At 40.2% G+C, this 25,511-nt stretch overlaps 2 protein-coding genes across 9 annotated transcripts in view; one reads left to right on the top strand and one right to left on the bottom strand.

The window, feature by feature from the left end:
* Positions 1–211: 211 nt before the first annotated feature.
* si:dkey-262k9.2 lies at positions 212–16,379 on the bottom strand. Of its 6 annotated transcripts, none has more exons than XM_041793091.1 (8): positions 16,277–16,379; positions 10,837–10,897; positions 10,425–10,460; positions 9,623–9,655; positions 7,116–7,193; positions 6,936–7,004; positions 6,681–6,723; positions 212–5,429 (listed from the first exon to the last, which is right to left on the bottom strand). In XM_041793091.1, the coding sequence occupies exons 2-8, from the start codon at positions 10,886–10,888 to the stop codon at positions 5,372–5,374; spliced, it is 369 nt and encodes a 122-aa protein (XP_041649025.1). In that variant the 5' UTR covers positions 10,889–10,897; positions 16,277–16,379; the 3' UTR covers positions 212–5,371. The 6 variants fall into 6 exon arrangements, with proteins under 6 accessions (XP_041649025.1, XP_041649027.1, XP_041649028.1 ...); XM_041793093.1 differs by having other exon boundaries at positions 10,425–10,457; XM_041793094.1 differs by lacking the exon at positions 16,277–16,379 and adding an exon at positions 14,946–15,081 and having other exon boundaries at positions 10,425–10,457.
* The window catches only part of LOC121513367 (IgGFc-binding protein), a 23,686-nt gene continuing 13,682 nt past the window's right edge, over positions 15,508–25,511 (top strand). For 2 of the 3 annotated variants that reach the window (XM_041793086.1, XM_041793085.1), the window contains exons 1-11: positions 15,508–15,658; positions 16,706–17,854; positions 18,484–18,812; positions 18,903–19,500; positions 20,474–21,066; positions 21,153–21,699; positions 21,791–22,341; positions 22,409–22,964; positions 23,183–23,379; positions 23,810–23,948; positions 24,477–24,781. In XM_041793086.1, the coding sequence (XP_041649020.1) occupies positions 15,616–15,658; positions 16,706–17,854; positions 18,484–18,812; positions 18,903–19,500; positions 20,474–21,066; positions 21,153–21,699; positions 21,791–22,341; positions 22,409–22,964; positions 23,183–23,379; positions 23,810–23,948; positions 24,477–24,781 (5,007 nt within the window). In that variant the 5' untranslated portion in view covers positions 15,508–15,615. Of the gene's footprint in view, positions 15,659–16,469; positions 16,556–16,705; positions 17,855–18,483; positions 18,813–18,902; positions 19,501–20,473; positions 21,067–21,152; positions 21,700–21,790; positions 22,342–22,408; positions 22,965–23,182; positions 23,380–23,809; positions 23,949–24,476; positions 24,782–25,511 lie in introns of those variants that run through there. The other variant, XM_041793087.1, reaches the window with a different exon arrangement.

Below are 25,511 nucleotides of genomic sequence, written 5' to 3'. Positions count from 1 at the left end.
AAAAGCTGGGTCACCTCCTCCTTCTGATTCATATTGCACACTCTTTACACTTTCAATCTCAACAAAAACGTGATGTTTAGTGTGGGGTGTCTAAGCCTCTTAGTGTCTCCATGCTTGTAAGTGAGTAAAGCCTGAGATTAAACAAGATCCACTGGCGTATTATCATTACATCCATATGGCATTAAAATGATGCAGACTGGGAGCAGACACGCACATTTTTATCACAGATTTAATGACAAAAGTAACACAATCCACAGTTCAGTATACCAACATAATATACAGCACTATTTATTGTTTTTATTGACACAAGAATGAAATAAGAATTACAGCAGCTGTGCAGAAAGAATACAATGATGACATACAATCACCTTGTTTTCTTGTGAGAAATATAGTTATGTGATATACACTTTGTCATTATTATATAACCAAAACCTCTGAATGTCATTGAAAAAACATCTATATGGATTAGTCTGAGTACACAACTGCATAAAAACATAAGAATTTGATATAATGCTGGCATCAGGCCAAAACCTATCTTCAGAATCACCACCTTTTAGGGCATGAAAACAGTGCAGTATTTTTCAAATTAATTCAAAAGTGAATGGTCATAGTCGGCATCTTTTGACATTTTTATTGCTTTAGAATTTGTTTAAAACCCCATTGATTGATGTAAAGTGTGACCAATAGCAATGATTTATGAAAAAATAAAATAAAATAATGAAAAATGGAGATATGAGGTTTTGGCTAGATGCCACTATAAGGTTCATTTTTAGCTCTTTGTTGCTCCAATTACACTTTTAAGTACAAATATTTTACGGAAAAGAACTTTGGCAAATAGCTGACTCCAACCTGCCTCAAGGAATTCAACAAGCATACAAGAGATGATTTATGCAAAAGCTATATTTTTGTCAAGAATGAGACACAATGCAAAATGCATAGCTCAGTACATTTTTATACAATATATTATATATAAGAAGTTAAAATAACTCAATAAGTCTAAAATTATCTTAAGTACAGTGCCTCTACAAGCTGATAACTCTGCAACCTAATTACATATCCAGACAGAAAACAAACAGAGAGCATATCCAGCAGTTTTTAGAGAGAAAAACTCGGTAATTGCTTTTTTAAGTTGTTTTTGTTGTTGTTGTTTTTTAGCTTTTAGGGCCACCGTACCCAGAGGCCTGTACTGTGAAGCAAGTTAAACATACCCAAGGTATCCTTCAGTTACCTGGCTTCACTAACCATGATATTTAAGTTTTGATTCCCTCTGAGCTGGTTATCAACTTGATCAATAAACCCAGGGTTTCTATGAGTGTGCTCACATAAACGGTCAGTATATGCTTGATCACAATAATGAACATGTTCACCATCAGTAGGTATGTAAGGCTTATGTTTCAAAAACCTGGTGCAAAATGTTAAAAAATGAAGCTGTGTGCAAATTAAGGCATGTGATGTCATTTAAGCATCCTTACATAAAATAGATCCAAATACAGTTCCATTGAATTAGACAATTCCTCTAATGTGTCATATCTAACAGTTTAAGATGCAGTATTTCAGCTGCAACCCCAACAGCGATATGGCTCATTAAAATGAACAGGAAAATAAAACTGAAAGCAAGTCACTTGATTTTATATCTTACACCAGAGATGGGAATCTCTGGCTACTGAGAGGTCCATATCTTACTACTACAGTTGGCAGTTTGTCTGTCTGAGTTAAATTGCATGCCATACTGTCCTCAATTGTCCTTGATACCTCTCAAAAGACTTCTTTGGTGTACTGGTTCAAAACTGGTGCCAAAAAATCTGAAATATGTACAGATTTTGACTAAAATCCTAAAATGTTGCACTGAGTTATTATACTATGTTCCATTTACCCCAGAAGTTGGATGTCGGAGCTGGGAATGATGTCACACCTGAGTTGTTCTATGTGCAACAAGCTCATCTACAGTATTTAATTTGTTGAATTTAATCATCTTTGAAAACATTTGCTATTTATATATTCAGATGAGCCACATTAGCGCCAATTAGAGCCTCATGCCTGCCATGTGAATAATGTAAGTACGAGAATGAATTTAAAGCTCTGTTTATAGTCTGAATATACTAGATAGAAAGGTAACCTACAGCAGTTGCTATCTGTGCTACGGCTTAGACAGGCAGTGTTGATTTTGTCAGCTATTTTTAATTTCAGTCTTGGTCCTTAGATGAAATGGCTTTTAGTTTTAGTCACATTTTAGTCATTTCTACTATTGATAGATTTAGTCTAGTGTTAGTCTATAGAAAGTCCTCATATTTATTATCTTGCCTGAATCTAGTACTAAATCATGGTAGTGTGTTCTATGCACCCTGCTTGGGACTTGGACAATCATAAGTTTATTCTGATTTTTCCAGGGGACAAGCATACACGCAAAACGATAATTAAAATATAATACATTTTGCTATAAAAAAACAAAGACTGGGTGAAGACACGTCTTCGTTCAAGTGCCATTTAAAATTTAAGACCTCTTACCCGTTAAAATTAGACTCTGAGACTTTTATTGCCTTAAATTTCAAAAGTCTATTTTAAGACTTCTCAAGGATCTGCAGGAACCCTGATAAAAGACTTTTACAGCAAAACTGACGGGCAATAACATTTCTGATTTCTTGCTAACATACACCAGTAACTGAGGATAAATATAGAAATGCCTCTATTTTTCATGGTTCACGGCAGATTTCATCATATTTTCTTCATGTTAACAGTTTCTTGATCTTTAAAATCGACCTGCAAGCCGCACTGAGTGAGGAGCACAGCCGGCAGTTGCCCACCTCTGTCTTACACCTACAAGAAGTGAAAGGTGTCTTTGTTTAGTCTTGTCTGATGATAGCTGTAAAGCACTGCCAACATCTGTCAAAGTTCTATATTTTATGGGTCTATTTAAATCATGCAGGAAATGTTTGTCTCTCCATCTCGCTCTTCCCCTCTGACATTGAGCTCAAAGCGCTCTGTGATCAACAGATCTGATTAGTCAGTAGATGGGTGTTTCATACAGGTTGATTGCTCATCCAGATTATTACTGAGAGCAGGTTGGGTGTTAAGCATAAGTTGATCTACTCAGAGCCGCCCCTGGCCAAAGTGAGGCCCTAAGCAGACTCTGACATGAGGACCCCCAACACTGCCTGCCTGATCTCCAAAAATAGATATTTTTAGGGTTAATTTACTAATGTGTGACAGCCAGGTAAACCTTACGTTTGGTCAACATTTTATAGGAATTACCTGGATCATATTTATCATGCAAATATCAGACTGATGTGCAGAGAGAGAGAGAAGGAATAAAAGCTCAAAGTGAGGGCCCCCACAGTGGCGAGGCCCTACACGCTATACGTAGTTTGCACATAGCCAGGGGGGGCCTGGATCTGCTCACAAAATATGAAGAGAAAGACCTTCGTAGTATTGAAAACACAGAGCTCACCCTGAGGTCATCTAGCTGACCAAATACCCTGCTTCACAGTACAGGCCCCAGGTCTGGACAGTAAAGGAACTTGCCTTTTTCAGAGAGAAAAAAAATAAATTAAAAAAAACCTTTTCAAATACATCACTCTGAAGAAAAAAAAAAAAAAAAGCTTTGAAGCTACATTTGTTGCACTTATATGAGTAGTGCCAAAGCAGACAGGAGAAAAGAGTGTTTAGGGACATGCTTAAAGCAACAATATTTGGGATTTTTCTTTGGACATTTGCACAAGATTGATACTTCGTACATATCTGAAACAAATCAAGAGAATACTTTGCTGCATTCAATGGCCATGAATGTGGTTTGTTTGTCTTAGAGAAATAGTAAATGAGTAAATACAAAAAGGTAGACGAGAGACTTAGAAATGTTTTGTACGGCAATTCATGTCTAATTGTCGTCACTTTGAAATGCTGACATATACTGAAGGTTTACACGTAAAGAGAAATTACACAAACTTTACACACTGTGCTAAAAAAGAACAGTAAAACCACAAACCATCATCACATCTGCTACTGTCTGTGCTAAATAAACTGGAACATGTCACTTTTAAGACTTAAACTCAGACATACTATAGCCACTGTGCACCCTGATGAAGACGTGACTGCACAACTGTTTTTGCTCTCAAGTCTGGCTGGATTGGAGCCAAAGCCTGCCCCCAGTGATGAGATTAGCTGGAAGATTTAGTGGAAGAGCAAAGTGAGATCGTGCTATGACAAATCCAGTGTTTAACCCCATGTTACCATTCCCACTGCTGCTGACTCTATTATAAGTGCTGCTCAAGAAGCCACAAATGAAATACTGTCATGTCAAACAGGAGCATGTCCCCTTCCCCTTCAACCATTACCACAGAGAGTCTCTTCCCCTCTCTGCATTAGAACAAATAAAACAACCAGTGCCTTTGGTGTTTGTATGGAAAGCTTTTTTCTATACAACATGATTGATTTCTATTTAAGTAAAAACAGAGAAGCCATCATTCTCTGTATGAATGAAACAAAGGCAAGGATTGTATTTTCTCAATCATCCCCCTACACTTATTTTGATTCGTGAGATTTTATCCAGCTTCTCTCTGAGAGTGTCTGGGGCATTAATCTAACTCTCTACAGCATTCACACAGCTATTTACAATCTGCTAGACTTAAGTGAAAGCCTTTCAAAACGAAAAAGAGAAGGGGAAAAGAAAACATCATCACTCATGGCAGTCGATTAATTTGCTGCTTTGCAAGAATATGTTCAAACTGGTTATTTCAACTTGAATCTTTTTTTTTCCTGAGGTTCAGCAGAGGGGGAACAGGTTTTTTATATTCCTATAACACTGCCTCCTGTCAGTCCTAATGGGCCACGAACAGAAGATGTCAGACGAGTGAATAGGAGAATGAAGTGAGTACTGTGCTGGCTTAGTGTGTGGATTAGCATGATTTGTCTCACTCATCGACCGTTTCACACATACAGGTCTGTTCCACTTCCACCGAATCAAACACAAATTCAGTGCATAGCTAGTGGGAATAATTTCTTGTTTCAGGTAGTAAAAAGGGGGAGCTGTGGCTGTGCTAAATTATCCCTTTTAACAAAAGAAGCTTTAAGCCATATTCACTGGCTTTGATTTGGATTCCTCAAATAGAATCCAATTAGAAGGTTTGAATGCTTTCCAAATGTCCCAGGCTAAACAGTGTGTATGTGGAGCAGAATCGCTATGGACAACGAAGGAAAAGTATATAAGAGTGAAACCCATTATATATGTACTCATATGAGTTTGTGTAGGAGGAAAAAGTGAACTGGAATGGTAAGAAGAAGGCTGTTGTGCATATAAGTCAAACTGTCCTGAGTTAAAGAGTAGGAGATGACACAGCCCGGTGCATTGCTCCTTTCTTGTCCATGAGTCATCTGACTGCTACTCCACCAGGAACGGAACTGCCCCTTTCTGTTGTTCCGTAGGCACCGAGTAGATTCTGCAGAGAGAGAGAGAAAGGGAGGGAGGACGGGGGGGGGGGGTATGGGGGTGAGACAGGGCAGAAGCAAAAGTATGTCATCTTCCCGATATTTTTAGGCTCTTTCTCAGTTTGTTAGCAGAAAGAGAATAGAAACATCCCTGCGTGTCATGATCCAGGAAACAGCGTGTCTGCCTCATGCTGTGGGGCTCTGACAGGTGCACGGCGACTGCATCACCTCAAAACACAGCTCATCCCCAGGTGGGACTTACAAACATGGCAAGGCACTGTTGATCCAACAAGCTAGAGGTTGCTGTGTGATTAAGCCTCTTTTCAGCAGAGCGATCAGTCAGCACCAAACACTGCCAGAGTTGACTGCAGCCCCAGGAGGCAGCTGGTAATCCTGCGCAGGAATTTAACCCTCACAGACTGTCTTGGGTGTCTGCTCCACAAAAGCAGTTCTGCTGCTGCTTGGAGATCTCTGGGGACTAATTTGAACTCGGTAACCCCTCTGACCCGGCCTGCGGGTCATGTTATACTGCACCCCAGAACAAATGAAAGTGATTACTGTGCAGAAAGCCTTCCCACAGCAACGTGAGGTCAAATAAGCTAAGTGTGGCAGAGAGAGAGAGTCTCTTTGTATAACTGGTTTAGGCTGTTCTGCTTTCTGATTGTGGCTGGCAGATTGTTGTCATGACGCCAGGATCATGTTTACAGGATTGTGTTATTCCTGAGCAGAGTTGTGTATTCACGCCTCAGTACATGAGGTAAGCTTTGGAACAGGCTGGGTCCTGTCTCGTTCAGTGGTTCTGTCTTACTGTCTTAAGGCTATTGTTTGATGTGAAGATAGAGGGGTTAGAGGTTGGGTGTATTCAGAGGTGCTGCTGGAGGCCTCAGGCTCTAATACTAATTGCTCTACAAGTCCAGACGGGCTCAAATGGGTGGATACTGGTTGCGTTTTGTCACTAGCCTGTTTTTCCTCTGGTTTTGATTTGGAGGAGTTGGATGTTGTAGAACAAATTGGAAAAAAGCAGAGAAGCTGTTACCCATCAGACTGGTTCTGTCACCTGCAGGCTGACTTATCACAGATCGAGCCGTATATTCATCTGTCACACACTGACACAGCATGTACAGATGCCATAAGAAGATACTGAAAATGTTCCTCTTATTCAGCGTGAAAATGAGGAAGCCTATTTCAACACAACCAAAATAAGCTGTTTACAGAATTTTAAAATTCAACTTTAAATAGAAACTTGAGCTATATGAACTCACCCCTGCTGCCGATATTGCATGTTCCGCCTTACTAACATTATAGCTGAAAGAAAAAATGGGAAAAGGTCACGGCTATACAACAGAAAAGTTCATATTTGCAGATGTATTAGCAGCTTTAGGAGGCACATGGGGAATACAGAGATTCAGGCCAACACTGAAAGGCTTTACAGCCATGCATTTGTCAACTGTATGAATGTCACAGGCATTATTTCACATATGATGACATTTGGTCTCCACAAAACACAGAATACTTACTGACTATAGCTGCAACTGAAAGAGTCAACACAGCCACAGCTGTGATGATGATAATCATGGTGAACTTGTCTGAAAAAAAGAGGGCAAAGCTTATTAAACAAGAGGGGATACATAATTGAAGTTGTAGTATTACAGCTTAAATATTCACTTTATTTCACTTATTTTTAAGACAATACTTACTCTCTTCTGACTGATCTTCTACTCCTGTAGTTTTACCAGCATTTGAGCCAAAGAAAGTTTTGTCTGAAATACCAGAAACTGCCAAACAGAAAGACAACAATACAACTGTTAATGAAAAAAACTTTTCTGCGAAAGTACATTCATTATTTTCTCTTAAGACAAAAATTAATAAGCCATGCTGATTTTAGGTGAACTGTACTTTTCCATATCCTACTTCAAACATTTTTAAGCTGTATATCTTTACAGTAAAGTAAAAAAAATACCAGAAAAAGTCTCATTTTTTGGAATGTCATTGCTTTTCCCTTCTTAAACTTAGTTATGAAAAGATTGATACTAATCTCATGTCTGAAAGGTAAATATGAAGCTATAGCCAGCAGCATAGCTTAGATTAGCTGAAAGCGCAGAGACAGAAGGTGACAGCTAGCCTGTCTCTGCCCCAAGGTTGCAAAAGCTGCCAAAAAACATCTCAGCTCATTACTTTTTTTTCTTTAAAGATTATTTTTTGGGCATTTTTGCTTTTCTGGGGAAGGTAAAGCTAAAGAGACAGAAAAGGCAAAATAGAGAGAGGGGGGATGACACACAGAGCAAAGAGCCCGGGCTAGAAGAGCACCCAAGCTGCTGTGGAAATGACCAAGCTAAGTGACATTCTCATAAACAGGCCTGCAGACAGAATTGGCTGGGCCCCTGAGAAACCCTGCTAATGGGCGCTGCCCAGTTGTGATGTATTGATGATATCAATGCATGTGTGCTAGATCAGTAGCATTTGGGCTAGCATCCTGGCTAACCATTACCACATTTTGGAGCTGAAAGTCTGTAGCTATCATTGGGTTCTGATGTCCAAATTACTTGTAATCACTGTTTCTGATAACTTCTGATATTTTTTTTTACACTTTTAACCATTTTTTTTAAATGTTTTAACTGCTTTCCACCCTTTTCCTGCCATTTTTGCTGCTGTAAACCCATTTTTGCAGTTTTCACTTAATTTTTTGCCACTTATAACAACTTTTCACCTGTATTTTTCAGCCAGTTTTTTGCCACTTTCACTCTTTTTTTAACTATTTGTTTTATAAGTTTTAGAGCCCTTCATGCTTCCCTTTGCTGACCAGCTTAATGGAGATGCGGATTTCATTTTCCAGCAGGACTTAGTCAGCACCTACTTACACTGCCAAAAGTACCAATACCTGGTTTAAGGACCATGGTATCCCTGTGCTTGATTGGCCAGCAAACTGGTCTGACTTAAACCCCATAGAGAAGGGGTATTGTGAAACAAAACATGCAAGACATCAGACCCAATAACCCAGAAGAGCTGAAGGCCACTATCAGAGCAAGCTGGGCTTCCATAGCACCTCAACAGTGCCACAGACTGATAGCCTTCATGCCACAACGCATTGCTGCAGGAAATCATGCAAAAGAAGCCACGACCAAGTATTGAGTGCTGTACATGTTCAGACTTTTCAGTAGTCTATAATTTCTGTGTTTAAGATCCTTTTTTTCATTAGTTTTAAGTAATATTCTTATTTTCTGAGATACTGAATTTTGGGTTATCATTAGCTGTGAGCCATAATCATCAAAATTTAAAGAAATAAACACTTTAAATATATCAGTCTGTTTGGGATGAGTCAATATAATATGAGTTTACCTTTTAGAATTGAATTACTGAACTAAATCAACATTTTGATGATATTCTCATTTATTGAGATGTACCTGTACATCTAACTTTAACTCACCTGTTTGCTTTTAACAACTGACTCAAGTCTTTAAAAACTCAGGTAAACCAGATACACAGACAAAACAAACAAGGTGCTAAACAACTTAGCAAACTGACCCCATGGCTGTAACTACTTATTTACTTTGTGTACAAAAGAGCTCTTCCTCTTACTTAACTCACAGCAAGAAAAGGAATTAGCATATCTCCTTGAATGTGAGCTTACTTCCTGAGGTCGGCAGGTTATTCAGAATGTACTTAAGAAAACACTAAAACTTTATGAAACAAGGTCCATGTGTAGGAGCATGTGTCCACAGAGGGAGAGGCCTCAGAAGTATTGTAGGACTTCGCAGAGAAAAGCTGAGTGGCTGTAGCTTTGGTTTAAACAGATCTGTAATTCTATCAAGCGTCCATCAAAGTGAAGATGAGGAGTGACAGAGGGAGGCGTGGAGAGAGAATGAGAATGCCAATGTCGATTAGCTGACCGGCAGGATGGCAGAGATGTCGACATGTTCGCTGGCCTTTCAGCTGGATCTAAAGGAGCCCTCCAGGGAGCTAATTGATTCCATTCAGGGCTTAATGGTTGGAAAGAGGGAGAGCCAACAGGGGCCACAGGCCTTCACATATCTCTGAGGACTAGAGCACCCTGTACACAATGCTGACAACAATTAAGAGGCCACAACCTTCAGATCCTCTCCTCTACCCAACTGCCTTTACAGTGTTTGTGGGTGTGAAGCAGAAGAAACAAGAAAACCTTTTCTGCCCTCCAATCGACTCTTGGGAGTTGAAGCAATAAACTCACCATTTTTTTCGTATAAATCCTCATCATCCACACCTGAGAAAGAAAGAGAAACCAGATGATAGTAAAGACCATACAGAAATACATGCTTCATAGCGTGTACCTTCAAATAATAACAATGAAAGAGTTCATCTTCTGTGCAACAATAAGGATTCAAGCAACCCCTTTAATCTGTCTGCAAACTTATCGGTCGATGGTTTTATGAGGTCTGTTTAGGACCAAAAGGTGTCAGAAAACTACAAAATCAAAACTAAATAAAATGAAAGCGATAACAAAACTGTGAGTAAGAAACCAAAAGCTCACTAACATGTGGCCAAATTGTGAGTATCAAAATCAGAATCAAGGAAGAGAAACCATCAAGTACAAAAGTAGAGATTTCAAGTAGGTCACTAGATTAAACCACCCATCTCTGTTGTGCAATATAAATTGAAACGTTGAAATCAAACAAAAATAAATAAATAAAATTCTTGTCCAGCAGGCTGCATTATTAATCTACATCATGTTTGGAAGTGATTCTATTTGACATGGAATTTTGTTTGGACAGAAACACTTGTACATGTCATAAATATGTTTGGAATGACTGCTAAAATCTGTTTATTTCCTCATACGTGGCCTTAAGGACCTACTGAGGGTGAGCTCATCCAAAGTCAAAGAGAAATATTCAGTGTGATAACAATACAAGAAACAAGTGCAAACAAACCAAGACCTTGAAACATATATCAGTGGTAATTCATTTAAAATACTTGAAAAGGCAGAAGGGCAAATATCTTTCTCTCTTTTACAAAGTAAAAGATGCATTACATACCTGCATCGCCTGATCCTTCTGTGTCTTCTGAAACTGCTGCAAGAAACAAAAGGTAGAACATTGGAATACGGTTACAAACCTCAAGATAGTTTAAAAGGTCAATATTCATCACACTTCTCAGAAACCAGCAGTATTGCTAAAGTAGAGTCTCTTTCTAGTGTCTTCTACCAAGAAAGTGCAGCGACGGAAATACTTCAGCTAATTTCGCAGTTTTTCTTTCATGTTATTCTTACATGAGACTTTCATTTCACTGAAGCACCTTCTCTCTTAGGTGGCAGTATAATTCAAAAGGGGGTGCATATATTAATCTGCACATTCGTAGGTAGATAAGGGAAGAGATGCTGGTTCTGGGATGCATAGACCCTGATTAGATGTTTATCACCTGAAAGCGTCACAGATGATGAGAACGTACCAGAAGCAGCTGGCAGCAGAAGCAGCAGACACAGGAAGAGCAATCGCATCATCTTCAAATGCTGCGGGGGGGAAAGAGAACCAAGTTAAAAATATCTGCTATTAATATTCAGCCATTGATGCATGTGAAATCTTGGTGTTTTGGTTTAGAGATAGGGTGTGATGGAAAGCAGGTGCGCTGTCTATTATTGGGGCTTGTCTGGCACTTTTTGAGTTTCAGGATAACATATTGCTCGTCAGTGGAAAGCTAATTCCAGGCCTGCAAAGTTTTAAAGTACGTATGCAAAGCTAGATTGTAATCTGAGATGGGAGCTTGTGTGAGGGTCAGTGGACGACTGCCTTTCCCATTGAGCTCAGCAGAAACAAGTGTTCTGAGAAGTTTGTCACAGTCAGCTGGCAGTAAGTGTCTATTCAACATTTTTCCCTTTGCTGTGCAAAAGCCCTGCAGCTCCTCAGGTGTGAAGCGCCAAAAAAAGTGACCAATGACTTCTACTGGCAAAACAGAAGGGGATCAAATCCTTCTTTGTTATTAGTCTTATCATTTTTATCACTACTTGAGAATACTTGTCATGATTGCAAAAGAGAAAGTTTGAGCTTCTTTCTTTTCAACCACTTATATATCGTTCATTTTTATCTTATCACAAGTCATATCTTTTTGTGTGTCCTGGCTGCTAAGAAGTCTCAGAACTTCCTCATGGCACACGGCCCACAAACAAACCCAACCTCTGCACTCCATATCACCACCAAAATAATCTGAAGAACAGATGTTCCTTGCCTGCCAAACAAGCCCCAGCTGTATCCAACACAATATGAAGGGTGTTTTTTTTAAGTGGGAAAGCATGGGAAGGACCTCTCCTCCAGTCCAGGTCCCGGATGAAGTCTCTTTGGTCAGATTTAGCCACAGAGGCAGGCTTGGGATCAGGAACTAGCCACTGTAGTGACCTGTGTGCCAAATGTTACGCTGTAAGCGCCTCTTCATTGTTAGCCAGGCCTATTGTGTTCATGTTTCCTCTGTTATTAATGACTTTGTAGAAAGGGGGTAGGATTAGATAAGTTTATACTTCTTCCTACTCTTTTTGCTCATGTAAACTGAGATGCTTTAGAATTTGCTGATGCAAGTTACTGCCTTATATTGTTTTCATCTTTTGATGTTCTTATTTGTATTTTTAACTGTTTTTAAGTTGTCATTTACATGATCGAAATAAAGATAACAATCAATTAATCAATCAATCAATCAATCAAAGAAATGAGGTAAACTGCATCAAGATACAGCGTATCAAAACGAGAGACAGTGGCAATGAGTTTACTACCCTGAAACAAAGGTGCATATATAGAGCTTGAAACTCAAAGTTAGAGGAAGTGAAGAATGTTTGCTAAATGACAAAAATTTCAAATTACAGCAGGCCAAAATGGAAGCGAAAAAAGGTATAGGCATAAAATGCAGAGACAAGAGACCTGTAATTATCTGTTCTTCTTTTAAAAAGGTTGGGGTATTAGGAAATGATCTTTGAGTAAAGAATCAGAAGGGGAAAAAAAAATCATCAATAAATGCTGCCATGATGTCCAAACCCTCTTATGACCACCCTGTGGGGCCGTATTGAAGTGAGTGCAACCCTCTCCACAAGAAGATTATCTTCATGCTAAATTAGCAGAACTGCATTAACAACTATTTCTGTTGACTGTATTGGAAAAAGATGTTAATCACACAACTGAGGCTGATTGGAGAGGGAGTGTAGTGTGGGCTGTTCTGGCCTCTTGAATAGCTGCAGTAAATCTCCAAACGCAAACAACCTTAGAAGCTGCAAATAAAATCCCCTTCTGTATCCAATTTGCTTTTCAGAGTCGCTTTGGGTGAAATAATAAGCCGATCCAATTTGGAAATATTTATCAACCCAGTCCGCTGCCTCTGTATCAAAACAGCTCCTGACGCCTGTATTATTTTTCAAATTGGGTAATATATTCTTGTACATTTGAATGCCAATTGAATTTGCTCTTTAATACCAGACCCAATTTGCGACATGTAATAATAACCAGTGGCTTGCTTATGAAGCAGACATGCTGGCTGCCTGCTGGCTAAAGATGCAAAGATCACAGAAGGCAAAAGTAGAAATCTACAAATCATAACACTGGAGTGTGCCGCAATAAAAGCATACACTGGGCTGTAGCTGCAGGGTGAATGTGTCTTGTTTCTGCTCCTTCATCCCAAATGTAGTTTTCCACTAACAGGATTAACTCTGAACCTCATACCTGTCTGGCCAGGCAAGCCCACAATACACCTAAATCTTGTTCACCAGGTTTAATTTTGATTGATGAACAATTTCCACTCCTCGCAACCCACCCAGTACAATGTAAATCAACAGAATGCACACACAAACAGAGGTTCAGTTCATGTGCATAAACAGAACTACATGCAGAGAAGCAGAATATCTCTTTCTTATCTGTCTGCACTGATAACAGCCCCCTGCTCAACCACTGTGCAGCACTGACAACTTTGACACCAGCGATAACAACAACTAACGTGCAAAGATATTAGAATTACTGTGGCCCGGAGAGTTCAGAGGAAAACATTTATAAGTAAGAAAAATGAGAAAAGAAAAGAGATGACAGGGAAGGAAAACTTTGATTATTGTGAAGATGTGTCACAGCTAAAACCGACCTGCTGTAAGAAAGAACAAGCCTGACAAGAAAGAAAAATACTGAGTGAGAGAGGGAAAATGCCCCCAGATCATTTGTTAGTCATTGCCATTCAATCTTACAAAAATGGTAGCTGGCTCTGCTTCAGTGAGGGGAGAACATTCTTATTGAAATGTTTACTCGACTCCGTCATCTCCACAGGAGCTGTTTATCTAACTGAGGTTGAGAAAAATTCTTTTTTCTCCTTTAACATAAGACTGCCACTGAAGCACAAAAACTAACAAGAAAACTACAGATAAAATGAAAATTAAAGCAAAAGCACACTACCTTCGATGGTGTCATGCAAAACAGTGAGGGATCCAGCATCAAGATATAATGATTTTGAGATCTTTTGAGTTATTTCCAATGCAAATGCTGTATGGAAGACTTTTTGCACATCAGGTCAATAAGGCCAGCAGTAGAACAAGAAGAAGGATATGAGCGTGGGGCTGTATATGACAGCCACCTCTGAGACACATATCCTGTATTTGCCTGCCTCTCTCTCTATGTGTGTGTGTGTGCAAAAGCTATAAAGCCCATGAACACACACAAGAATGACCAGATATGTTTCTTCAGGGTGATTTAAGCAGCAAGTAACAGACCCAGGACAAACAGGACTCAGGCACGTACACCTTGTGGTTTACTTTTTTATCAGATGGAGACAAAGCCGTAGTTCTTTGTTTTGTTAACAACACTATCACAATCCCTATCCCAGTCACATAGAGGGGGTTTGCACTGTTCCATCTGTCTAGCATGCAGCTTCATTACTCTTTAAACAATCTAAAGCACTGAAAGTTAAAAATGATGAAATATGGTGCCCCTGTTTCACCTCTGGCATAGCCTGGGCAAGGATTTGATTAAAAACAGCCCTTTGTAATCGCTTTGCAGGCTAATATTTAGGTCAAACAGGCACGCAGGAGAACACTGAATAACATGGCAATCTTACACACACAAGCAGGAAGTAAGATAAGGGCTGCTGCAGTTTGCCAAGTCATTTTTAACAACACCCACACCTTCTGCAACCTGCTTCCTACAGGAAGGAGTCTGTGCATTTGAATGGATGAAATAGTGATTGTCACACTGACTCAATGTATTAAAAAACAATACTTCTGTTGTTTAGAGCCAAAATCTTCTTCCATGAGTTGCACTCTGAGAGATAATAAACAACTGACATGAACTTGGGTGAACTTGGTGGGCAAGCAAAAGAGGCAGAGAAACTATGGTAGGCTAAAGAGGAAATATGAGTAAGTATGACTGCAAGGCTTCAAACTGATGCTCGTTAGCTAAAAAAAAAAGTCCATATGTTAGTGTAAGAGTCAAAGTTTACAACATAAAATCATTAACATCACTTAAAATAAACGATAACCGAGCAAAAGTAGGACAAAGCCGCCTCTGTCATGTTATGATTACTTTAACTGAAATATTATCAGACCATACCTGTGTGTCTCTCTTCCTCCCTGCTGTAAAATTCGAAGCGCTCGCAACAGATGCCTGTTGAGAAACTGAGTCTCGCGAAGTTTGAACGGGAAAATGCTGGTTGCTGTTGTGTGGGCTGAATTCAGGGCAATTTTATTCTCATATACAAGGGGATTCACAGCCACCTTATTTGGCGCTCTGCTGCCCATCTGTCTCTCAGAGTGCGGAAAATACCTCCACGTGTCTACTTAGAAGTGCTGTGACAACAGTTTCCTGAAAACTGAGGCTCACATACTTATGACAGCATTCAGAACAACGGTGAATGTTACAAACGAATTCAATTAACAATGACCTGACTTTACCAAAAAAGGAGCTCTATTTTATATCTGAGATATGAAATTAAACTCCCTGGAAACCTGGAATAACTAGCAATAATACCGTTAATTAGGCTTTTTTTATAATGCCTATCAATAGTTCGAACAAATTAGTTGAGAAATGATGACGTAGCAGGCTGATTGACAGGCTCCCACCTGATCAAGCACAGGTGTGCTCAAAATCAGCTTTCCTTCGGTTCAGTGCAAACTTAGCTAGGAATTTGATGGTTAGTTATACACCAAACATGCAGCTATTGTGAAATATTTCAGTTGTAGGGAGAACAGAACCAAAACGGGCTACTTTTCTTGTTGCAGTCATGCAGTTTTTACGGCTGCTCCAGGTGTCCCTTTTAATACTTGGTAAGTGACGTAGTTTATTGTCAGCTGTTTGTATGCGTTAGGTATAAAGTAGCTCAAAGGTCATCAAGTGCACAACTTTTGCTAGTTTTTCAGAGCCCTGGTCCTTTCTCAAAACTGGAGCATAGCGTAACCTTTTTAACCTGCAGCATTCAAGTCTGAACAGTTCTGCTGTCTACTTTGAGAAGTTGTATTTGTCTAGTTTTGAGTGATGAACGGGAGTGGTGAGTGTGTCTCAGCCCCTAGAACAACACGAGACACTTATCTGTGCACTCTTCAAGAGAATTAGGCTGTTAAGAAATCACGTTTACTGTTTTCTTCTGCTTTGGGATGTGTTTCAAAGCTGTAATTGAAAGTAAGAAAATAGCAGTGTCCACAAAAACATAATGCAACACTCTGCTGTTTTAAGCTACAAAACTTCAGCTATTAATTGAAAAATAGAATATATATATATATCACTAAATGATTTAAAATATATGACCCATTTGCTTGATTCATATCAACTCCCACATTCCATGGCATATTAATGTCTGATTTTCACAAAGAAATGATACAGAAGTCAAAGAACCTCTTACTCATTGTGGAAAAAAGTTTTTTAAAATGCCTGAAAGGTTCACTTACATTTCAAAGAGCTGTTGTTTAGAGTTGTTTCTGTTCACTGCTGGTATGTCTTGCTCCCACGCCACAGATCCTTGTTAACATGGAAACTGCCAGCGTAAGGGTGCACAGTTAACACAGGTGAACTCAGAAAGCAACCAGGAACTATGCGCTTCATTGGCTGCTGAGTTTGCTGAAATATGACACCACCAATCATATCTCAGTTACACAAGAGGACTTGTTGAGCACACTGGGACACTATTCCAGTACTCGTAGTGAAAAGATGTAATCACAACAGTGCAGGTGTGTAGTTTTTTTCATGCTGGAAGAGAAGTCTGCCATCTCTGTAAATTACACTATTGTTCACTCCATGTGTGTATTTCTAGTCATCAGGTGGAAGCCTGGGGAATTATTAAATACATTTGCAACTAATTTTTGTATTCTCCTTTGCAGGCCTGTCTGATGCCAGGCCAGGTAGGAAGTTCCTGACAATATTTCCCCCTTACAATGGTCCAGCATCAAATGTCACCCATCAAGTTACAATCACAGCCACCAATGTTTGGACCCCAGTCACTGTACAGGTTCAGGAAAGCAGCTTCATGCAACATATCTTCCTCTCTGCCAGCCAATCAAAGACTCTTCACCTGCCACCATCTGTAGGAATGAGCAGTAATCGCTCCTCCCACCTCCTCCATGTGACGTCTGTATGGCCTGTAACAGTCGTTGCCTCATTCTGTAACCCCTCTGGATGTGACCACAGTCTTCTTCATGATGTGTCTTCCTGGGGGACCCACTACTACCCCATTACACCTCTCTTCCCAAATGAGAACGCTGTCAGCCAAATGGTGATCATGAGCTCAGACCGTGAGACATCAGTGGATATCTTCCTCTCAGGGGAAATGCTATTTGAAGGAAATGTGCACCCCAAGGGAAGTGTCCTTAAGTTGCATTTAGGTGCTCTGCAGAGTGTTTACATCCAGAGTAACAGCAGCCTCTCTGGCTCAGAGATAAACTCCCAGGAAGCTGTAGGTGTTGTGGTTGGTTTTACCAGCTCTAAACACACATCTGGCCATTTACTGTGTGGATTTTGTGAGCTGAAACCTGTCTCTCACTGGAGTTTTGATTACATTGTCCCTCCCTTAGTAAACACAAGAATGAGTTACAGTTTCCTGTTGGCAATGGGGACCGTCAACTCAGTCCTTGACGTCACCACCACCACCGGGCAAACAAATATCTCTCTTATTGGTGGTGTTATGAAGGTCATTCCAGTCGTATCATCAGATAAAATCCAGGTTACGAGTGACGGTCCTCTTCAGCTTGTTTACTTCAGACGTTACAATGAACTGCGTCCCTCAACTCTAACAGTGCTACCATCTATGGATGATATCTGCAGGACAGAACCAATGTTTGATTCAGGTGACAGGAGTGAGCAGCAAGATAACAGTACTCGCACAGGAAATTTAAAGTCAGATGGTGAATTCCCCCGGAGGCCAAATTTTGCTCCGCTTCCTGAAGATACAGAGTTGAGTTCTCATCATACTGATGTGGGACATTATCTGAGTATCATTGACAGACAACTTTATCCAGCAGCTTGTGAGAAAGGTATGTTTTTAGGCTCTATGATTACTTTACATGTTTTGCCTTTAAACAACTGTATTTGTGGGTTCAAAACTTCTTTAGAATCAAAGTCCAGATAAAAGACGAGACCAGATATAGAATAACCTGCAAATCACCATAAGTTAAAATAAAATAGTTAAAAATGTAAATATAGAAAAAATAGTTTTTTAAGTCAATTGCACCAATATCCCAAGAGCCAAGGCTGATGGCTTGGGATCTTATTTTTGATGAAAGATAAAGTTTCATCTTGTATGTATCAAACCATCAAGTAAATGTATGACTGGATCGCTTAAAACTACTTAGTAATTATTGATTTGTGCCCAAGCAACAATTTCACTTGCACTACATCATCTAGACCTCCTTATGTAATATTTCCATAGCATCTTTACAAACTGCCTGAAGTCTCTTTTTTGTTGTTTTACCACAAACTGTAAATGCAATAAAGAGGTGTACATTAGGCCCTGAAAAGATGTGTAGCCCACCTGTATACATTGTAAACCCATGGTTGAGAATATTTGCTTGTGCATACATCTTTCAGTATTACCTGTAAATACCAGAATGTAATAGTTGCGAGTAATTTTGCTTTGATTTTCTCCATGTATTTCTGTTTGCAGCCTCTTGTGCAGATGTGCATTGTGGTCCCAAGCGAAAGTGCTCCATGGAACATGGAAAACTGCTCTGTTCTTTGCAAACTAAAATATGCTCTGCATGGGGTGACTCTTATTACCGCACCTTTAATGGAAAAGATTTTGTCCTGCAGGGAAACTGTAACTACACCTTAGTTCAGACTACCTGTCCAGGCTTAAATGCTTCTATTCCACTTCAGATTAATATAGCCCGAGCATATTTGAACAGTGCCACAGTCTCCGCCATCCACACAGTGCAGATAAGCATCCAGGGCCTTAATATCTCCTTGGTTAAAGAAGACAGAAATCATGTCAGGGTGAGTTTTTTCCCCTCTATTTTAAATTGAATGCCTTTTGTAGCAATGATATGATTGCTCATGTACTTTTTCTTGCATTTAAACTTCCAGATTAACGGGCAGAAGAAGAATCTACCACTCACCCTGGGAAATGGATCCCTTCATTTTTATCCAAGTGGCTCCGGTGTTGTTTTAGAAACCACCTTTGCATTGACTCTGCATTATGACTGGAGTCACCATCTCCAGATTGAAGTAGGCCCAGAGCTGCATGGGAAACTGTGTGGTTTGTGTGGAAATGCCAATTCTTTCACATCACAAGGGGTCACTGCCCCTAATAGCACTGATGGGGACCCAACTGTGGATTTTACTCTACCCTGGGTGCTGAACAGTGGTGTGGGCTCATGTATCGAGGATTGCGGTGGCACTGATGGTGCCTCATGTCAACTCTGCACTCATGGCCAAGCCAAATCTTCTCCTGGCTCTAAAGGCAGCTCCTTCATGACGGGGTGCACACTGCTGCTGTGGCGTGGTGGGCCATTTGCAGACTGTCACTCATATATTAATCCTGAGCCGTTTGTACGTAGTTGTGTTACAAACCTGTGTGTCAATGAGGCTGCCACTTCTATGTGCAAGATCTTGACCGCTTATTCCACCATGTGCCAGAGGCTCGGAGCAAGGGTCCAAAACTGGAGGACCATTGCAAAGTGCTGTGAGTTTTATTCATTTTTACTGTGTTTTATATGATCACATAGGATTACACTTTGTTGTGATTTAGATGAAAGGAAAATGTGCAGTCAAGTCATAAAAAGCGAATTCGATATTCCAATTTAACCATTAAAATGAGAGAAATATTGACAATAAAATGTATAAACCAGTCTTAATTTGGCAGCTATTTTGGATTTAGTCTTTATATGGCATTAACTTGGAGTTTTAATCCCATTTTAGCCATTTTCCCTCCTGAAAGTTTAAACTTTGCTTTAGTTGATGAAAAGTCACTTCTGTCCAGTTTTAGTCAATAAAAAGTTCTTACATGTTTATGCCAAAACAGTTTTCTTTTAACTAATTTTGTTAGCTATATTGTAAAATTAATGTAAATGTAAAACACTCATCTTAATGCTCTATCAATAATTAAACTACTTTAAATTATATGAAGAAGATACCGTCACACCTTGTAAGCCCTCTACCCAAACTCTTCTTGTGTTTTTACCGCTTATACAGTTGCGCACTAACATTTCATTTCATGGGGCTTTTCACCCATGGTGATAAGCCTGTAGACCACGGTTGGTTTTTGTGCTCTCTGGACCTCCACGGCACGATCAGGGGCTTGTGGCAACCAGTCTACCTACCCAGATGGTAGCACAGGCCAAGCCTACTCAACACACCCTCCCCTTACTCTGCCCTAAATGTGTGGACTTGGTTATTTTTCCAAAAGATTATTTTCCTACACAGCCTGATGGTGCCCTCAGGCAGCTTACTTGCCAAATGTACTTCTTTTTGCAGCCTCAATTTATGGACAAGTACAGTATGCCTTTGACATATGCACAGAACTGTACATATTTGTACGAATAATGCACCAAATGTAAAAGTAAATGAATAGTAAAAATGTTTACACATAATTTATTTAGAAATTAATATTATCGCAGTTTTGTAAATAAATTGCTAAGACTGTCATTGTTTTGCAGCCATGGCCTGTCCACTGAACAGTCACTATGAGATCTGTGGCTCTGCTTGCCCCGCTACTTGTGGTGACCCAGACACCCATCATAACTGTACCCTGCCCTGTATGGAAACTTGCCAGTGCAACAGAGGGTTTCTGCTGAGCAGTGGGAAGTGTGTGCCACATAGCAAGTGTGGTTGTCTTCACCAAGGCTTGTACTATCTCCCAAAGGAGGGCTTCTGGATGGACAAGTGCCAGAATAAATGCGTGTGCCAACCGAACTCCAAGACTGTGACATGTACTCAGTCTCAGTGCCGGGATGGCACATTGTGCAAAGTCCTGAATGGTGTCCTGGACTGTCATATGGATGGACCTGGAGTGTGCATAGTCAAAGGAGCTTCACATTATACTACCTTTGATGGCCGTAACTTTGATGTCTATGGAAACTGTACTTACATTCTCACTTCTCACTGTCCCTCCTGGGGAGATCTGGAAGACTTCAGGGTGGAGGTTCAGAATAAAATGAGGGAAATTTCCAATGTTTCCTTTCGGCACATTACAGTGGCTGTCTCTGGTTATTCCATTGAGATGTCAAACGATTGGAGCAACAGGGTTATGGTAGGCTCTTTTGTTCTTGTTTGATCCTCCAACATGACACCTTGATAAACATTTTTGTGTGTTAACATAACTTTACTTTTTTTAAGGTAAATGGTCTGCTGATGCGTCTTCCTGTTGTGTTGAGCCGGGGCAAAGTAAAGCTCTATGTGACTGGACTCTCAAAGCACATAGAGACAGACTTTGGTATTATTGTGGCATACAGCTCTGATGTCCTGACTGTTCAAATGCCAAAGATGTTCACTGGTACTCTCTGTGGCCTGTGTGGGAACTTTAATGGTTACGCAGAAGATGATGTGATACCTGACGCTGAATCAGATGTCTCTCAGGCTGTGCAGCACTGGAAAATCAACAGTGAACATGAATGTGCTGATGGGCCTATTGACATCACAGGATGTAATGCACAAGATATGAGACTCTATCAAGGAAAAGATTTCTGTGGAAGGTTACTAGATACGGAGGGTGCTTTCCAGAGCTGCCACAATACAGTCAGCCCACAAGAGTTCTATGATAACTGTGTTCATGACCTCTGTTATAATAACCAGACCACCCTGTGTCAGAGTCTGGCCAGCTATGTTTCTGTTTGCCAAGAAATGGGAGCTATGGTGGATGAATGGAGGTCTTCTAGCTTTTGTAGTAAGTAAATGTACTTAAGTCTTATTGCTTTGTGTTTAATGTGAAAAGAGAAGGGGCATATTAATTGTAATTGTTTATTTTTCTGCCTTAGATCTTCTCTGCCCATCTAACAGCGAATACCGCCTGTGCTCAACTCATGACTCTGACTGCGGGGAAAGCTCAAGTCCTCAGACATTAAAATGCAAAGAGGGCTGTTTCTGTAAACCTGAGTTTTTCAGCAATGCTGGGAAATGTGTACCAAACTCTGAGTGTGGCTGCGTTTATGATTGTGTTTACTATGAGATCCATGAGGAGTTCTACCCAGATGAGCTCTGTCAGAAGCACTGTGTCTGTGTTGGTCAAAACAAAGTGCAGTGTACCAACCACACATGTCCAGAAGGAACCAAATGTACCGTCAGAGACGGCCTCAGGGCATGCCATGCATCACAGCCTCTCCAATGCACAGTCATGGGAGGCCAACACTTTAGGAGCTATGATGGACATAACTTTGACTTTAACCCTGGAAGTTGCAGTTATGTTCTCTCCCAGGTTTGTGATGAGGAAAAGTCTGATCCTGTTGTAATTTTCCATAATGGAAATCTGCACCTAAGAGTCCACAGAGTGAACATTTCAATGGAGATGGAGCACTTGGGGAAAGTCAAGGTAAGCAGTTCTGAATTAACAAACTAACTGGTCTGTTTCAGTTATGGCTAACATTTTTGTTTTACAGATCAATGGAGTTTTGAAGGGTCTTCCTGTCCAGCTTGATCACATAGCCATACTCCAGTCTGGGTGGCTGACTCGTGTTGTTGTAAACCCTGGTGCTGTTATCACTTATGGTGGGCCTAACCTTATACAAGTAGAGATCCCTGCCTTCAGTAGAAGAATGTGTGGCTTGTGTGGAAGAAGCCCAGCTGTTGATACAGATGACAAACACAGCCCAAATGGAAGCCTAGTCAGGGATGTTTCCATATTTGCATCATCCTGGTCACTCTCACCATCTGGAACAAACTGCTCTGAGGAGTGCAAGCTCTGTTCCATGTGCAACTCTAGCATGACAACTGAATTTGCCTCCGATAACCTCTGTGGCATGCTGCTGGTCCCTGAAGGATCATTTAGTGGATGTCACTCCACTGTGGACCCAGCGCCCTTCTTTCAGAACTGTGTGAACGACTTATGTATGTCAAATGGGAGTGAAGAAATCTTTTGCAGGAGTTTGAGTGAGTACACTTTTGCATGCCAGACTGCTGGAGCTGAGGTTAAACCATGGAGAGAGGAGAGGTGCTGTGAGTATAAATCATCTTGGCTCTCTTGCATGTGCATGTGTCATTTTATTCATCTATTATGATGTGCCAGTGCATGAAATCCATACAAGCCTGCACAGAAGCTGCTGTTGAACTTTTGTAACTCTGGCAGGCTCTATACAGTGAAGTTTCCAGATTGATGTAATGTTAGTTGGACTTGGTACACTATATTAATCTTTTTTTTTCCTCCTTCCCCACAGTGCTCTTATGCCCTGAAAACTCTCACTACAATATATGTGTCAGTGCATGCCCTGAGTCCTGTGGTATTTTATCCGATATCCCCTGCCCCTGGGCCTGTTATGAGGGATGTCAATGTGACTCTGGGTACATGCAGAGTGGAAATGGCTGCATTAAAGCTGAAGAATGTGGCTGCTTCTACCATGGGCAATACTATGAGGTAACTTGTTAGGATTATTTTGCTCATATTTTCCTTCATTACAGCAACAAATGTTCCATTTTTCTCAATCCAGTGACACTATACATTTAGCATGTAATCAGAGCTGGAAACAGCAGCTCTATTTGACGTCTGGTAAACAGTTTTATTTGTTAGGGTGTGTGTTTTTATGACAAATCTACATGTGACCCCAGTGCACATTCAGTTATAAACAAGTTGCAACAGTCGGGCTAAATGAGTGACATGCCCTGGTTAATCCATGCACTGTTCAAAACATGACTCATTAATGTCTTGGCCAATTGAATATGCCTCACCTGTTCTTGTGGCATGACTAATAAGAAAATCCTATGCCTTTGTGTCTCCCAGAGTTGTTTGTTTGCTTTGGGAACAGTTGGGTAACGCACACAGCTACTGACTCATTTTTTCTCTGTAGATTGGGGAGATATTGTGGGCTGAGGGATGCTCTGAGCACTGTCACTGCTCCGCCACTGCCACCATGTGCTGTGAGCCAGCCTGGTGCCCTGAGGGAGAAAACTGCACCCTTAACAATACTTGGGGCTGTGCAAGAAAAGGTAGGCCGAGCTGGTTCTGCTGCTTTGGGTGACACTTCCTCACAGGTTATCTGTTGTTCATGTCAAATGAGAAGTCATGTCAAATTTTACGTGTCACTCTGTATTTGTGAGGTTGCAAAACAACCCTAACAGTGAATCATGGGTGTTTTTCTCAGTGTCCTGTCATTTTACCTTCAATACAGAGAAATCCTTACCCAATTTGAATAGTTCATTATGTTCTTTAAAATCTCCTGTCTGCCAGGGGGCTTTAGTAGGATTTAGCTGCTTGTCAGTCATGAGTAATAAGCCTATGATATACAATTTAAATGTGGCGTGTCACAAATAATTGAACTTGTATTAAAATTTGATGCTATTTAAATCCCTACTACAGAATTTGCTCTTTAATTCAGATCTCATCAGACTTGTTTATGCAGTGTATCGATTTATTTCTTTTCTTGTTAACTTTATTTGCAACAGTTGTTTGAAAAAAAGGTGTCTGCAAGTTTCTCTGACTGGAAAAACAAACTAATTTTAAGATGTTTTTCTCAGCTGATGAGGATAAAACCTGTAAGAATGGAGAGACTTGTGAAGTCCAGAAACAACCCCTGCAAGCTCAGTGTTGGGTGCTGGGAGGTTCTCACTTCTACACTTTCGATGGAAAGACGTTTGAATTTCAAGGAAACTGCACTTACACTTTGATGCATATGATGAATGACACAAGTGACGAAGACACATTTTGGATCAGAATACAAAAAGACAGGACCCTGGATGAGGTCTCATCTATTAAAGCTATTTATGTCAAAGTGGCAGAACACAGTTTTGCAGTCTACAGAGGGGAAAGAGGCTACGCTTGGGTAAGATTGCCATAACTTTATCCTAACCTTACTTATAGTTTTTCTAAAACTTTCATACAATTAAGATGCTGTCAGGTAACACTCTATTTGAAATCCCTTAAAGCAGTGGTTCTCTGAAAGTCCTTGACTTACATTTGTCCATTTACTTTATTTTACTCTGTTTTACTGGACAAGGAGTGAATTCTGGATGTGTTCCTGAGATTTTGACTTGATTATCCCAATATTTTTTATGGCAATTTCTTATGGAAAATTTGTTTTACTCCAATAATGTCTTAATTTCTTGAGACCTTTCAAAAAATCCTAACAAACTTATATTAAAACAACATGACTGAGTGAAATGAAATGCATGGTCTGTCCCTTTGTTCAGTCATATGTTTTATTACAACCAAGGTCCAAACTGCAACTTTTGTTGTTATAATTCAAAAACTTTCAGATATTTGGGTCACAGTTCACTGACATGGTAGTGGGTCCTATGGTTGGACCAGTCGAGAAACGCTGCCTTAAAGGTAGTAACCTTGCAAAGCAGATGGATACGCCTGTTTCCTTGTTTTTCACTGGCGAATCCATCTTGCAAAGCTCCCATCTGAACTGTTTGGGCCCGGTTAGAAAGTGACAGGACCAATCAGCTATGAGGGGCAGTGCTTTCAGGCGCAGCAGAGTCGTGACATTAACAAGCAGCAGCAAGTGCTTGTGCAATTATGAAGGAAGAGATTAGCGTGGATGTTGCTAA

The sequence above is a fragment of the Cheilinus undulatus genome, linkage group 8, assembly GCF_018320785.1.
Source record: "Cheilinus undulatus linkage group 8, ASM1832078v1, whole genome shotgun sequence".
In the NCBI taxonomy this organism is placed as follows: domain Eukaryota; kingdom Metazoa; phylum Chordata; class Actinopteri; order Labriformes; family Labridae; genus Cheilinus; species Cheilinus undulatus.
Note: the sequence above shows the minus strand (reverse complement) of the source record. Positions and strands in the feature narration are given on the sequence as shown.